Genomic DNA, 16,487 nt, shown 5'->3' with positions numbered 1-16,487 from the left:
CAGGCAAGAATACTGGAGTGAGCTGCCATTTCCTGCCCCAGGAGGTCTTATCTAAAGGGTCCACAAACAGGGGAAGCCCTGGGCAGCAGGGGAGACTGCTTATCACAGGTTGGTATCGGAAATCGAACCAGGAACTGAGCTTACATTTACTTGTGATCGCAGCCTTGTTATCTAGGGCTGTTAGCCAGGAAGGCTGTTACCTAGTGTGATTTCTAGGCCCCTGCTGGCTACTTGGCCATGTAAAATGGATGTGGAAGCAGCAGTATAGAGGTTTGGCTAAACTCTCAGTGGTCACTGTATTTTAAATTCAGTGCTTCTCTAATTTCATTTGTTTCCTTTGCAAATCATAGATGTTCAGTAAGTACTTAATCAGTTTAAAAAAATTAGTAATTTATTTTTGCTCTCTGTTAAAATAGCAACTGTGACTTGCTTACTGTTTCTGTTAATGTGTGGCTGGGGCAGAAGGACAGGAGTTAGATGTGTTAACTTAGGTGCCTTTGCTGATCTCTAGGTACTTGATGAAGTAGGGCAGTCAGTCTACTTGGCAGAATGGGGAGGTGACAATCTAGGGGACATTGCATCCAAAACTGCTTTTGAAAATACCAGATATGTTGCTGACTTGCTGGTATTCTGTCGGGAGAAGTTGAGGAGAGAAGATGCTTTGATATGAATTACTTTCACCAATTAACTATAATCGACATTTGATTTCCCTGACCTTGATCATCAGCCTTGAGGGATAAAGTCATCTTGACTACCAGACTTCCAGGGAATTAGTTCTTGAGTTTCTCTTTGGCTTTGTATTTTTTATTCTTTTCATTTGAAAGTGAAAAGGTCCATGTTTTGAATATTACTGAAATACAGACTCCTAGAAACAGTCATCACATGGGTTTAACAGACAAGTTCATTTTCAACTTGTTTGGGTAAGTTGCAAAGAAATAACATACTTTTGTCAAATTTTTCTTATTGAGGAGACACTTTGCAGTAGCTTCTCAATCTCTGTCTCTCTCTCTCACCTTCCCATGTATCATGGGTATGTGCATATTCCATTTATTAAGTCATCAAGTTAGAAGGAGCATTTTAATATATATATTAAATTTTGAGTAAGGAGAAGAGAATTCAGTCAGATAACAGGTAAAAATTTTGATTAATCCATGTTACCTAATACAGTCCCACATTTATTTAACCTTCACAAATGATATCTTTACTGATTTTCTTAATGCCCATTTTGGCATTACTGTATAGCAAACTATAAAAAATTCTATTGCTTCTCCTCAGTAATTAATTTCTTCCCTTATTTCAGTTGACTTGGTTACTTATATAACAAGGTTTCAGTGGGACATGGCTAAATATCCAATCAAGCAGTCCCTGAAAAATATTTCTGAAATAATTGCCAAGGTAAGATAAAAAAATGACACAGGTAGGACACATTGATTTATAGTGATTCTACTTATTTTATAAGTATTTAGCTATTAAGTTCTCTAATTTAGGTTTTGACAAGGCAACTTAATTATATGTGACATTTTGCAACTTAAAAAAGAAAGTTGTCAGAAAAGGATAACACTTTCACATGCACATTATCCATGTGTGTAGTTTGTTTTTTTAAGTAGTTAATTAAAGGTTGCATCAACAATGTTTGACTAAGAAAAGTAACTTTAAAGTTATAAATTTTAAGCATAACTGAGATCACATAAAATTAGAAATTGGAATTGATTAGAGATTTACAAATCATTCAGATATGTGATAGTGGTCACTTGAGTGTGTTTATGTACAGTACTGATTCAGATTAAACTTTTTGGGTTTTCTGACGCCTTCTGAGGTTCAGTATTGATTCCCTACCCAGAAAAATTGCCCGTATTCTCATACTCTGTGATTCTATGAACAGTTTCAGGGAGTCCACAGGTGTTGAAAGTCCATCCATGAACTCACTAAACTAAGAGTTCCTTTTCTGTTGCAAAGTCCTTGAGCTTGAGAGAAAAATGTAAAACTGAAACTGTAATGAGGCAATAGACAAGGACGTATTCACTGACAACATATCTATGACCTGGCTGGCTGAACTGTACAGTTTAAATCATTTGGACAGACTTCCTTAGCATCCACTGACTTTATTTGTACATTGTACTCTATGGTTAAACGTAAACAAATGGTCTATCAAGGATTTTAACTCAGGATTAAATAATTTCATGAAAATGAGTAATCAGATAATATAAAATGGTGTTCTTCCTATGACTAAGCATTATTTTCTTTTAATCCTTATCAAGGATTTAGTCATCTTCTTCCTGATACTATTATAGATGAGGAAACAGGCTCAGAGAGGTGAAGTGATTTACCCCAGAGTGCCACATGGCTGATAATGGTAGAGCTAAGTTGAAATTAGTTCTTCAAATGTTAAATCTACTGCTTTGTGTTTTCTCCTTAAATTGTTAGTAGTTTTAATGATATTTTTGAAAAATCAGCTTGTGTAACATTTATAAATAAGTTGAAGCAAAATTTTAATTTCATTGCAAAAATGTTTTGTATAAGAATGGTGGTGGTATAAACAACAAAACTCTGTATGATTTCATTCCTTTGGAAATTAACTCTTCAGACTTGTGTATTAAAACCTTTCAATTAGTCATGTCTTTAATTAGTGTCCTAGATTTCATTTACATGGTTTAAGAATATAGTAACAATAATGAAAATACATGTAGACTAAAATATTATCTTTAGTAGAAAAGATTATATGAACATTCCCATAGTTATTAAAAATGAAGTAGGTTATTTTTTAATGACCTTTAAAAATAATGCCTTTAAAATAATAGAATATTCTTACATCAGAAACTAGTGGTGGGTTTGTTTTTTTTTAAAGTTTAAGCACAACTACTTTAATTGTATTAGTAGAGGCAGATTTAGGAAGATTCTCCCTATTTCTCTTCTTTCTTCTATAAAGGGTGTCACTCAGATTGACAATGACCTGAAATCTCGAGCATCCGCATACAACAACCTGAAAGGGAATCTTCAGAATTTGGAACGAAAGAACGCGTAAGCATGTCAACTATATGTGAATAATTTAGAATTGGAGAAGCACTGTGGCACAGGGGTCCCCAACCTCTGAAATCTAACGCCTGATAATATGAGCTGGAGCTGATGTAATAATACTAGAAATAAAGTGCACACACAATAAATGTAATGGGCTTGAGTCATCCTGAACCACCTGGCCCCGCCTCCCTGGTCATGGGAAAATTGTCTTCCATGAAACTGGTCCCTAGTGCCGAAAATGTCAGGGACCACTATGTAGCCTACGTTGCAGATAAACCGTTGTTGGGGGTTTTAGTAAGTTCCAGTTTGTGCCGTTTCTATAGTCAGATGGTGTTTTTTCACTTCATAGAAAAACTCATTAATTCAGGCTAGTCAGAACAGATGTGAGGCTGATTTATTATGCTCGTTTCATACATAATACTTCTGAGCTGGGTCTTGATTTATCCTTTATCCATCTGATTTTTCACTGTAAAAATTATCTAAAGTTAATTGTTTTAAATTAAATCATAATTTAATTACATAGCAATTATCTGCTGCTTAAAAGGATTCTATAGAAAAATCCTTTTTTATGTAATTCTCATTCTTTAATTTATGTTTTTATGTTTCAGTTTTTTATGCTAGGTTTTCTTAAAATAGAACACTCTTCTTTTGGTTGATCTCACTATAGTATGACTACTACAAGTGTAGCTTTAAGCACTTAACTCTTCAAGATATACATTTGTATCCCAGAGGCAGAATTGACTTGTCCTGTCAGGGGTACATACAGGGCAAGTCATTTTCAGTGTGAAATCTACTGGGAGACCAAATGAAGACTTGTATTCAAAGAGTTGATTGTTGGGTTAACTAACCAAAATTGATACCCAAGGAGAGGGAGGAAAATCAAAGGTTGTGCTTAGATGATACGATTTCATAATTATGGTGAGGTAGACTTTAATTGATGCCTAATGAGTAACACTTTCCCAGTCAAGACATTATATATATATAATCAAGAGAAGAGCTGAGTTATAATAATTAAAACAAATGCAAAGAGAAACACCAGAAGCAAATTCTGATAAAATTTTGACATTTCTTTGGGTTTAGATATGGGAAATATTCAGCTAAATTTTGGCTTCTTGCTATATCAAATAAAAATGTTAACTCAGGCTAATCCCTCTCGAGATGTATGTGTAGTATATATAACTATACTTCGCCTCCTGTATCTTTACTTGTGTTATGGAACCACATAATTATCAGCCTAATGACCTTTTTCTTATTCCTCAGAGGGAGTTTGCTAACTCGAAGTCTAGCAGAAATTGTGAAGAAGGATGACTTTGTTCTTGACTCAGAGTATCTCGTCACGTTACTGGTCGTAGTTCCCAAGTATGTCTTTTCATTACAGAAGGTTTTTACTTACTAAAATACAAGAAAAATGTTAGTGTCTGACACTGCAATTTGAAGTTTTCCACAAAACCCGAGTGTAAATGGAATATCACCTTGTCATTTGTTCTGTCAACCAACATATACTCATATGGCACATAGAGTGAAATTTAGTTCGTAACCTGGTAATAGAGATGTCAGTTATAAATTGAGATTCTAAATCAAGTTCAACTTAGTAGAGTTGACCCATTAAAAAATTAACGCTAAACTATTGGATTTTTAAAAAAATACTGTTTTTAGATATTTCAAAATAAGTTCTTTTTCTGAAAAATCTTTATGATTGATTAGGATGAATTAAACCCTCTAAGAAGTAAAGGATTGGATTAGATCAAGGGTTAGCATATCTTTTATATAAAAGGCCAAATAATATTTTACTCTTTGCAAGCCATATGGTTTGTGATACAGCTACTCAGCTCTGCCACGTCAGTTTTGTGGTTGTAGCTGAAAGCAGCCATCCCCAGTGTGTGTGTGAGGTAATGTGGCTGGTGTCAGTAAAACTTTATTTACAAAAACAGGTACAGGTTGTGGGCATAGTTTGGGTTGGATAATTCTTTGAACTCTCCTCTAGATTAGGCCTTCTGTATTAATTAACATTTGGGCCTAGTTAATCTTGATAAAATGAAATCTTTTGAAGGTTAGAATTCTGTATGTGTGGGTGGGTGGCGGAAAACACTGTTAATGGTTTCATTTCTGACCTGCACTGAAATCTTAGCATCAGGAAATCATTGGGGGATCCAAACTGGCGTGGGAGATTTGGGGACGCTTCTCAGCATTATTCATAAAGTCTTCTTTTGATGTGCTCTCCATTTTTATCTGGCTAGGAAACTGGGAATATAGGAAAATGATGCCTCCTGGAAAGGGGTGGGAAAGCACCTCCGTTTAATTTACAGTGGTGACAGTATCATCTGATTTTTGCCTTTCTCTGCTTAACTGCAGAATAAGAAAACACTTGATTATTTCTGAAAAATTTCTGTGTATTTGTGTTTTTACACTATGCATGGAAATAATGTTTGCCCAGCTAAAAGATTTGTCTTATGCAACTTTTGTTTAAAATTTGTGTTTAAGACAAGAAATTTTCATGGTTTCCTGTACACTGTACTTGAAACCTAGGGTCAGACCTAGGGTGCCTTGTATAATGGCTTATTATCCTGGCTACAGTACTATCAATCCAGTTCTTTATCTTGTGTTGCCACACCCACGAAAGCCAGCGGCCTCTAGAGAAGGCTGCTGTGCAGTGATCCGTGGCCGCCGGGTTGACTCAGTGCTTCCTGGTACCCTGTGCTTGCTGTACATGTGCTTTCACCAAGCGCTTCTGAACAGCCACGGAATAAAGATATTAGTGATTTCAGCATGGCTTCTCTCTCTCTCTCTCTCATTTTTCTCTCTCTTCCTGCTTTGCTTTCTTCATTTTTTTTTTTTTTTTAGTGATTTAATATAAATTAACCCTGAAGTTTGAAAATAATTTCAAATCTCCATTTTGCTTTGCTTCTTTCCCAAACCGAGTTCTAGGGTGTGCCTCTTTTGCAGTAGTTATTGGATGTAAGAGATGGTGAGTTATGTTTCCTCCTTCACCACTCAGTGTGTTTGAATTCATTCTCTGTAGGAAACTTGATTTTTCTTTTGTTAGATAGATTTGAGATATACTTACTATAGTTGAATTTCCTATTTGTTTGATAATTTTTTTTTCCTCTTTCTGGGTTTGGCAGAAAGTAGGATTTGTTTTTCTCTTCTAGTAACTTAATTGTACCTTTTCTGCAGGTTAAACCACAACGACTGGATTAAGCAGTATGAAACACTAGCTGAAATGGTAGTTCCAAGGTCTAGCAAGTAAGTAGTAGACTTAAAGCCTGCTCTTGCCTAGAATTCCTTTGATAGTTCGGGTGTTGGATTAGGAAATACCTTTATCTTTTCTTTGTGGTAAATTTTATAGTTTTGGAACCATCTTTTTCACTTAATAAATGAATTATATTAGCTCTAGTTTTTATAATTTTAGACTTGGAAGGGCCTTTGCACAGTCTCACCAACCCACTCATGTTGATAGATGTGGAAGTTTGAGGCCACAGAGCTGAAGTGGTTTGCCCAGAGTCACATATCTCATATGTGGCATAGCTTTAACCAGAACCCAGGTCTCCTGTGTGGTACTTTTTCTGCTGTACCACCTTCTCAAGATCCTTCTTTCAGTACTTACCTCATACCTACTGTGTGTCTATAATTCCCCATTCATCTTGTTAAGGAAGTATACCAAAATGGCTACTAGGGTACTGTGTTGGTCTGCAGATATTTACTGTCACTTTCCAGTGAGCATAGATTCTACCTAATCTGTACTTTCCTTTGGAAAAAAAAATTACTAAGCATTTTTGAACTTACGGATTAATATTCATTGTCTAATTTGATATTTACAACAGTTCTGTGAAGTAGTTTGGGCAGTTGTTAGGCTTTTTCTTATAGATGAAGTAAAAAATGCAGAAGAGTTAAGTTGTGGCCTCAAGCGTGTGGCCATAACAGTGTCAAACGGCAGAGTCAGGACTAAACATTCAGGTCTTTGCACTGCAAGCTGTGCACTCATGACACTACAGCGTATCGTCTTTTCCTGGATTCTGCCTTTCCACATGAGACGCTTGCTAAGAAAATGTAAGTGCAGTGTGCATGCGCCCCCAAGAGCTCTTTGTGTGTGTATCCCTCAAGAGGTATCAGCATGATGAAAGTCTGGGAGGCAGTAGAGAAGTGGTGTTAGTAAGGCCAGGCCCATGAAATATTTTCTTTTCCAGTTTCATTGTGTCATATGGGAGGTAGCTTAGTATAATGGAAAGAGTCCTGGACCCAGGAATCTTGAGTTCTTTTGCTGGTTCTGCTACCAACTTGCTGTGTGACCTAGGGTAAGTCTTTAAACTTCTCTGGGCCTCATTTTCTTTGTAAAATGAGCATCACGCCTTTGCTGTACACATTATGAGGTCCTTTTAAGACTCGATGAGATATATGAAGTAGGAATTCCCTGTTGGTGCAGTGGTAAAGAATCCACCTGCCAGTGTGGGAGACATGGGTTCAGTCCCTGGTCTGGGAAGATCCCACATGCCATGGAGCAGCTGAGCCTGTCGCCACAACTACAAGCTCACACTGTGCAACTGGTGAAGCCTACATTCCTAGAGCTGGTGCTCTGCAACAAGAGACGCCATCTCAGTGAGAAGCCAGCGGACCGCAATGAGGAGTAGCCCCTGCTTGCCGCAGCTAGAGGAAAGCTTCACAGCAGCGAAGACCTAGCACAGCCAAACAAATAGATGAGTAATTTTGAAAAGATATGTAAAGTAGAAGGTAATATGAATCTTGCAGTTTCATAAAGGTTGACTTTTTTTTTTTTGAGAACAAAACCACAAACTTGTGCTCATTGTGAATTTTTTTCCCATTTTCGGGGAGTGCTTTCCATTCACACTGGCCGTTCACATTGTAAACTGAAGATTGAGGTTGTGTCTTGATACTGGTTTTCCTCTGAAGCTGTTTATCTGGACGGATGACACGTTCTTAAACCTTGTTCTTTGGAGCCCATTAAAGCCGCAGAGATTGGCTTGACATTCGGGGGTGGGGGCGGAGGAGAGTGAGGATGCGGTGCGCATGGCATGCCCTCCGGCGCTGGGGTGAGCCAAGCCCGAGCCCAGGGGAGTGGCATGTGAGCCCAGGTTTACTCAGGAAGAAGGACTTTAGAAATATTCCGAGATTTACATCTTTTGAAAATCACTTTAATAGTTTAAAGGAAAAAATTTCAGATGCTGCCAGTTGAGTATAGGTGATACCTATCTTCTGAATGACCCCCAAGTGTCCACTGACCGCCTGAGCACCTCCAGCTCTTCCTCACTCAGTGAAAACATCTGTTCATCTGTTTAGCAGTTCTAAAGACTGATTTCAGATCACCTCCTTGAAAATGTATTTGAGTCATTAAGAACAGGGCAGTAGCTCAGCCAGCCCTGAAGAGGATGGTTAGTTTATGTGAGGCAAACAAGTTTTAGTGAGTCGATCTGAAATTCTATACACTGTTTAGGAAAGAGCTCTATGAGCTAATGCTGGATTTTTTGATTCTCCTAATAACTAACATTTTTGAGTAATTACTATGTGCTAGTTATTGTTCCAAGTGCCTTATTTTAAAGTGAATTTTAAGTAGCAACATTGTCACTTGTTGCTTTTTGGCACAGTACTTGAGTGATTACTCTTGGAAGCAGTGAAGATGAAAGTGGACTTTGGGGAAGAAGAATAGATTGAAAAAGACCATCTTCAAACCTAAAGAAATAAACACACAAAATCTAGCTATTTGCAAAATGTTCTCCATAAATCTTGAAAGATTGGACCATGTGAAATACTGCTGTCATTGGGTGGCTAAGTGCCGCATCAGAGTTCACACAGCCAAAGAAGTGGAAGCTAGACTATTGTTCTGCTTCTTTTTGTTGGAAAAACTGTTAAAAAAGAGGTGCTTTTCACTTATACTTTCACAGTTACCCCCTAGCTGTTTGTCTCTACTTTTGCTTGTTCAGATAAACTAGTTGGGTCAGATCATTGGTTGATTCTGGCCTTTTCTCTGTTGTGGGAAACAGCACCACAGACTTGGTGCTTCACAGAAGCTTTTTTGTTTGGGGAGCTGGAGTTCTAGATGAAGCAGAGGATGCTAGCAGGGAGGACCTAGAAAAAGATGACACTAGCCATTGTGCAGAGAAAAGTTTCATCTGTGCTTGGAGCCGGGTTTGCACAGATAACTTATGAAGAAAAGCAGGAAAGATGCTTCGGCAGTGAAATGGGTCAGTTGATTGGAGCAGAGCAGATGGCAGAACTGAGCCTTGGGAGAGAGGTAAGAAGAGAACAGGAAGAGCTTGTAAGCTCCAGAAGCACTGCCACACACGTGGGTGACTGAAAATGCCACGAGACAGCTGAAAGCACTGACTTGGTTTCATCTTGGCTTGGTTACACGGGTGAGAATATACTGTTACTGCTTGTACACAACAGCAGAATTGAATGCAGAGTTTGGAGACTCAGACTTGCAGCTCACAAACTGTTATCCCCGCTTGATTTCTGCCTTGGTTTTTAAATGAAGTTCTGCCCACTTGGTAGCTGCCTTGCTTTGGATTTGATGGGCACTGGGTGCAAGAACTAAGTGTAATAGTCTCGAGAGGGCACAAATTAAAAGGGGTTGGGCAGGTCTCTGGGGGCAGGGTGGGAGAGAAGAGGAGAGAATTCAGGTTCCAAAAGAGAAGAGGGTGTTTAGCCAGGAAGCAGGGAAGAGTCTGGAAACCAACCAGCTGCTGGACAGTTTGTCCTTGGCTGGCCTGCTGCTGATACAGATTGAAAATCATGGTTCTTAGAGTTTGGAAGCTCTTCTCGAGTTAATGCTTAATTTTGTTGGTTAGGAAGAAATGTACAAGGGGCCTGTTAAGACACTGTAAGTAAAAACATAAAAGAGTGTGTGTCCTCAGTGTTTGAGGCAGTACAGCTGAAAAGCACTGAGGGGGTTCAGGAAGGGCTGCCATACCTTTCCATTTGTTCTCCTCCCCCTGTTTCTGAATTCTGCCCTCAATATGAATGTGAGCAATAAATATAAAGCTTTAGATGGACTTTGTCTTTCTCTCTCCAGTGTTCTCTCAGAGGACCAAGACAGTTACCTATGTAATGTCACCTTGTTTAGGAAGGCAGTTGATGACTTCAGACACAAAGCCAGGGAAAACAAGTAAGATGACTATTAAAAAAATTTTTAATTTGTTAGATTACCTATACTTCCTGTGGACAATTTTGGCTTTCTTTTTTTTCCTAATTTAGATTCATCGTCCGTGACTTTCAGTATAATGAAGAGGAGATGAAAGCAGACAAAGAAGAAATGAACAGGCTTTCTACCGACAAGAAAAAGCAATTTGTATGTGTTTTTAGTATTTAATATTATCAGTGTTAAGCAGAAGAAAAACTGGTACTGCTTTTCTTTAAAAGAAAAAATTTTTCTGATTTTGATTTTAGTTATTTTTTTCTATTAAATAGTCAAAATGAGTTTTCTCTAAGCAAGCTGAGATCTGTGAATTGTTATCTTAAAATATATATTTTAAAATTAATCCAAGTCTGCTGTATCAAAAGTTAATTTTAAATACAGCATTTTGATTAATGCCCTTATAGTGAGGGGTCATTTTAGTTAAGTAATTGTTCTCTCTTTTCAGTAAGAAATTTCATTTTCTTGAGGCAGAATTTTTTTTTTTTAATGCTGTAGTCTTTTACTGAAGGAATTTGTATTTAAACCATTGGTGAGTTAGTATGTTCTAGGCACAGTGGAGAACAGGGATGGAATTGTGAGTGAAAGATAGTGTTGACTTTCTTGCCATCCTCAAGTAAAGGATTTTTGTGAAGATTAAAGAGTGTATGGAAGGGGAAACGTGATGAGTGAAAATGTGTTTCTCTTATAATGTAAGAGGAAACAAAAGCACATTCCATTTACAGCTATTTCCAAGTACTTTATAAACCGTAACATCTCAGTTGGAAAAAACTAACCCTAATGAAGTAATGTCAGATAAAACCAGCCGGTTGTGGGGGAGATCCAGTACCCTAAAAGAACAGATATTTTAACCAGAGACTTTCACTTTGTTGTGTTGTTATCCTTTTTGTGTAAATTGATTGCTATATCCAAATGAGCCTAGTAATATTACCCAAATAACTGTTAGCTGAACTGATAGTGTATGTCTTTTGAGTATGGAGAAATGGTAATAAGTTGTTTGAAGTTTGTTTCTTTAAAGAAGTGTTTTGGTTTAGTACTAGGAACCATACTGAATAGTTTAATAAGTTCATAAAGAATTTATGCTGTCAATATATAATAGAATCATTAAGAAATTAGAACATAATGAGCAGGTTTTGGAGATCTGAGTCAACCCCCTGATTTTACAGATGAGAAAAGTAATACTTAGAAATATTAAATGACTTAAAAAGTTTTGTAATTAAATTCTATTTTGAATGTATTAAATGCTTAACAGTATTGGATAGTAAATTTAGATTTTTATACTTTGGTTTTCAAATCTATAGGACACTTCTATATTCTGTATCATTTTAAATGACTTTCACTATAGTATATGCCTTTTGAGAATTCCCTGGCAGTCCTGGTGGTTAGTACTACACACTTTCACTACAGGGACCATAAGTTTGATCCCTGATCAGGGAACTAAGATTTGCAAGCTGCACAGCATGGCCCCCCAAAAGAAAAATACACACACATACATGCCCTTTTCTGTGTAGTGAATAGAGTCAATGGATATTTGTATCTACTGAGGTTACACAGTAGTAGCTAACCTTTTCATCTAATGTAAGGTAAAGTATGCAAGATATGAGAATAATGAAACGTTTTTAAAGTGAAGTACAATGTGATTGGGGCTTTCCTGGTAGACCAGATGGTAGAGAATCTGCCTGCACTGCAGGAGACCTGGGTTTGATCCCAGGGTTGGGAAGATTCCCTGGAGAAGGGAATAGCTACCCACTTCAGTATTTTTGCCTAGAGAATCCCCAAGGACAAGGGACCCTGGCGGGCTACAGTCTATGGGGTCACAAAGAGTTGGACATGACTGAGGGACTAAGCACACAGACACATAATGTGATTGAATTCTCCTTAAGATTCTCACTGGATAGTCACGCCTTTAAAAATACTTGATTTGTCTGATTTCTGACTGCCATTTTCAAGACCAAATTTGTGGTGATTCTTTTCTTTTTTGTGGTGATTCTTTCCTTTCTTTCTTTCTATAGGGACCACTGGTACGGTGGCTGAAAGTGAATTTCAGTGAGGCGTTTATTGCATGGATACATGTGAAAGCTCTGAGGGTTTTTGTTGAGTCTGTTTTGAGGTAAAGAAAGCTCATTGAGAAACTTGGAACTAAAGAATGTGTAGATCCCTGGGCATTGCACCTCTTTATTGAAACACAGTCTGCTAATAGGAAATTGATTTGGGGAAACCGAAGGGCTACTTGTGAGGGAGAGATTGTCAGTATCATACTGCTTATGACGTGCATGTTGGTCTTGCCCTTAATACCGAGTTTAGAAAAAGATCATGCTGCTGTGCTCTGGTTCTTTCCATATTCTGTGCTTAAGTTAAACGTAGGTTATATTAGTCAGTGTTTGTTTAAAAGACCTATCACGTATTTTACATGTAGTTTGATACACAGTATGCCTCATTTGAAGTCCTTGTTTCATAGTAGCCTAAAATATTTTATTACTTTGAGATACTTGAAATCTCAACCATCTTGTGATGCTTTGTACATGTTGCTCATATTAGAAATAGTTCAAAATACTTATCTGCCATCATGCTATTTGTAAATTTCTAGTAGATGGGTAATCTCATGCCTTTTTCCCCCCTATATTCTTTATTATCATAAAGGAATCAATAGTTGACTGTCCATATTCTTGGGTTCCAAATCCATGGACTCAACCAACTGTGGATTGAAAATATTTGAACAAGAAATTCCAGAAAGTTCCAAAAAACAAAACTTCAATTTACTGGGCACTAGCTATGATTTTCATAGCATTTGCATTTTACTTACAACTAATTACATAGTATTTACATTATATTATAAGTAACCTAGAAATGATTTAAAGTATATGGGAGGATATATGTAGATTATACCCAAATCTTAACACCATTTTATTTAAGAGACTTGAACATCCTTGGATTTTGATGTTCACAGAGGTCCTGGAGCCAATTCCCTGCGTATACCTAGAGACACTGTATTGTTTACATATTATCACTGTCTGCTGAGGGTGGGCATGCTGCTGCTGCTAAGTCACTTCAGTCATGTCCGACTCTGTGAGACCCCATAGACAGCAGCCCACCAGGCTCCCCCATCCCTGGGATCCTCCAGGCAAGAACACTGGAGTGGGTTGCCATTTCCTTCTCCAATGCATGAAGGTGAAAAGTGAAAGTGAAGTCACTCAGTCGTGTCTGACTCTTCGAGACCCAATGGACTGCAGCCTACCAGGCTCCTCCGTCCATGGGATTTTCCAGGCAAGAGTACTAAATTACCTTAAAAATTGGAGACTAATTAAAAGTAATTCCTAGTAGACAGTTGGCTCTCATTTTAAAGATTTCTAATGGACGGTGAGGACCAGAGAAGGTGTTGAGTTTTCTGAACTTGTAAAGGTGGTTATTAAAATGAGGCACCCTCTCCCCATTAACAGTGATTAAAGAAGAGTATGAGAATACTTGCTTTTAAGCAGAAAATCTCTGCATATGTTTGCTTGTGTTACGTCTGTATTTCTGCTTCCTTATAAGGTATGGCTTGCCAGTGAACTTCCAAGCAATGCTCCTTCAACCCAATAAGAAAACAATGAAGAAACTAAGAGAAGTATTATATGAATTGTATAAACATCTAGACAGCAGTGCAGCAGCTATTATTGATGTAAGTATTTATTAGCCTGGTAGAATAGGAACTGGATGAATTTCAGAAAAAAAATTATTGGAAGAAGATGTTATTTAATTGCTTTAAGATTCTCAATTTGTTAGTAAATAATTTACCTTGCTTACTCCATTTTATAGTAGTTGCTTCTTGGTATTTCTAAAAGCCAGTCATTATCTTGCTGTAGATCTGATGTTTATAGCTGCAGAAATACCCACACAAGCAATGATACTAGTTGTTTACAAGAATTACAAATTGCAGAGAAGAAGAAAATAAGTTATTACTGTAACTTTATTTGGTAGAAGTAGCAGAGTCAATATATGAGCATTTTTAAAGAGAATTATCATTTCTCTAAAATGGTGTATGTTTATATCTTTTTTAGAACAGAAATGTATGAACATTTATGCATACAAAAGCATACAAAAATGTGTGCTTTTTGTTGCTGCTGTTGTTTAAAATTGTAGCAGGCTTTTATATTTTTAATTTCAAATAGCTTGCTGATATTTTCTCTCTAGTTTAGAATGGCAGTATTTCACATGTGCATTAGTTAAAACCCATGGGAGAAAAATCAAGGTTTCTTAATGGAAGAAAATGCAGGAATGACTCTAAATTTTCATGGCATTGTTGATAATATGTAAAGTCTAACTCCCATGCATAATTTCATACCAGTAAATTCTTATAACATGCATACATACTAAGTGGTATCAGTAAAAATCACAGTTGGTTTATTTTTATCCATCATTTTATAAGCCTTGTATCTCATAAACTCAATACCCCAAGCCTGAGACTAAAAAAGTAATTTTATACAGTATGCATAGAAAAGGATGGTGGAGTCATGGTTAAACCCACACAGGCTTTGAGGGCAGAGTACTTGAATCTGGCATTACTACTCACTTACTCTGTTTCCCAGGGCAGGTCAGCCTTTCTGAGATTGTTTCCTTATTTGCAAAGTGGAGTTAACAATGTCAAACTCAGATTAAATTAGGAAAAATGTATAAACTTAGCCCAGTTCATTAAGAAGGTACAAGCATACCTCATTTCATTGTGCTTCATTTTATTGAACTTTGCAGATACTGCATTTTTTTTTTTTTACAAATTGAAGGTTTGTGGCAACTGTGCAGTCAGATGATGGCTCTCATTTTTTAGCAATCAAGTATTTCTAAATTAAGATAGGTACATTGTTTATTAAGACAGAAGGCCATTGCACACTTGGTAGACTATAGTAAGTGTACACGTATCATCAATATGCAGTGGGAAACCAGAAAATTCATGTGGCTTGGCCTGTGGTAACACTTGCTTAATTGTGGTGGTCTGGATCAGAATCTGCTATCTCCAAGGTATGCCTGTGAATGGTAGTGTTTTTTTTCTTTTCCTTTTTTCATTTCTCTAAGTACTTAGTTGAATAATCATCTGACTTTTCCGTAGGCTCCTATGGATATTCCAGGCTTAAACCTGAGTCAACAGGAATACTACCCCTATGTGTACTATAAGATCGATTGCAACTTGCTGGAATTCAAGTAAAATGAGCCCTCCAGACAGCCCTGTCCTCGTGTCGTGTCAGTGTTTGCTAACAGACATAGGCTGCAGTAGGGCTGCACTTTTAACTCTCTTTTACCCCTTGCTTGCTTCTCACCTCCTCTCCTAGGCGCCTTCTCTGGTACAGGTCCATTTCGCAACATTTTCTTTTTAAAAGGAAACTATATGTCTTGTTTCTTTTTATTGATCAGGTCTGTAAATGTGTACTGAAAAAAAAATCAGAGTTTTTATTTATGAATTGAATAGTTTATTTAAAAAGAAGGTCTTTCCTCATCCATATTGTGGTATGCATTAATTCCATTTGTTACTATTGTGACAAAAGCCTTGTTTACAAGGGAATGGTGTAAACAGTTATGCCATTTTGTTCACTGTATTTAGTAGACATAATTGTTTAATAGTTACTGAATCGTGATGTAAAGAAATGTGACAATATTCAGGTATGTGCTTTCTGAATGTTTCAAATTACAATCTCTGAGCACTGTTGACACCCACAGGAGAGAATAAAATTACCTGTGCAAAGGTGGGTTGTGGTGTGCGTAACTTCCAAGAGTACAGTTCAGTTTGAGAGCTTAATAAATGGTGTCATGGCTGACGCCCTGTGCCGCTTCCAGGATTGTGCTGTATATACCAAGAGGTGACCATCGTGGCTGACTTTCATGATGATTCAAGTGTGCCAAATCTGGGTCAGAGCACCAATTGGAAGATTATTTTTGAACATGTGATGGGTATTTATATTTGCACACTAGACTTTGGGGTATCTCAATTAGGAAGTAGGGCCAGTTTTGAATAAAGTTTAGTAGAACTCTGCTGCTTTAGTCGTTTGTTTTGTCTTAAGTCCTTATTTTATGTTTGTTTTTTAAGATTGTTAATTTTGCCCTCATCTTGACATCTGTGTTATTTTTGATACAGTTTGAAAAGAGGCCTGGCTAGCCTTATAGATCTCTGGAATAAGACTTCCGTTAATGTCCTGAGTGAGCTTTTGGAATCAGGTTTTGTGGCAGTGCTCCCTTTATTATGCCCTCACAGGCTTGTAAATGAAAGAGGTTTTTACATTTTAAGGGCATTTCTAAACTATCATATTCCACCTAGAAAATTAGCCTCCTAAATCCGTTTGGTTTCAAATTGTATACTGTTAAG

The 16,487-nt window shown here is 37.2% G+C and overlaps 1 protein-coding gene across 1 annotated transcript in view; it reads left to right on the top strand.

The window, feature by feature from the left end:
* ATP6V1C1 (ATPase H+ transporting V1 subunit C1) overlaps nt 1-16,157 on the top strand; it is a 38,208-nt gene extending 22,051 nt beyond the window's left edge. The window contains exons 5-13 of the mRNA XM_040261963.1: nt 1,301-1,395; nt 2,927-3,018; nt 4,276-4,374; nt 6,190-6,258; nt 10,040-10,132; nt 10,222-10,315; nt 12,172-12,269; nt 13,691-13,817; nt 15,240-16,157. Coding sequence (XP_040117897.1) covers nt 1,301-1,395; nt 2,927-3,018; nt 4,276-4,374; nt 6,190-6,258; nt 10,040-10,132; nt 10,222-10,315; nt 12,172-12,269; nt 13,691-13,817; nt 15,240-15,335 — 863 coding nt within the window. The 3' untranslated portion in view covers nt 15,336-16,157. The remainder of the gene's footprint in view (nt 1-1,300; nt 1,396-2,926; nt 3,019-4,275; nt 4,375-6,189; nt 6,259-10,039; nt 10,133-10,221; nt 10,316-12,171; nt 12,270-13,690; nt 13,818-15,239) is intronic.
* Nucleotides 16,158-16,487: the final 330 nt, after the last annotated feature.

Source organism: Oryx dammah, unplaced genomic scaffold (assembly GCF_014754425.2).
Source record: "Oryx dammah isolate SB20612 unplaced genomic scaffold, SCBI_Odam_1.1 HiC_scaffold_19, whole genome shotgun sequence".
Lineage (NCBI taxonomy): Eukaryota > Metazoa > Chordata > Mammalia > Artiodactyla > Bovidae > Oryx > Oryx dammah.
The sequence above is the reverse complement of the archived record's forward strand: the minus strand, read 5'-3'. Positions and strand labels throughout refer to the sequence as shown.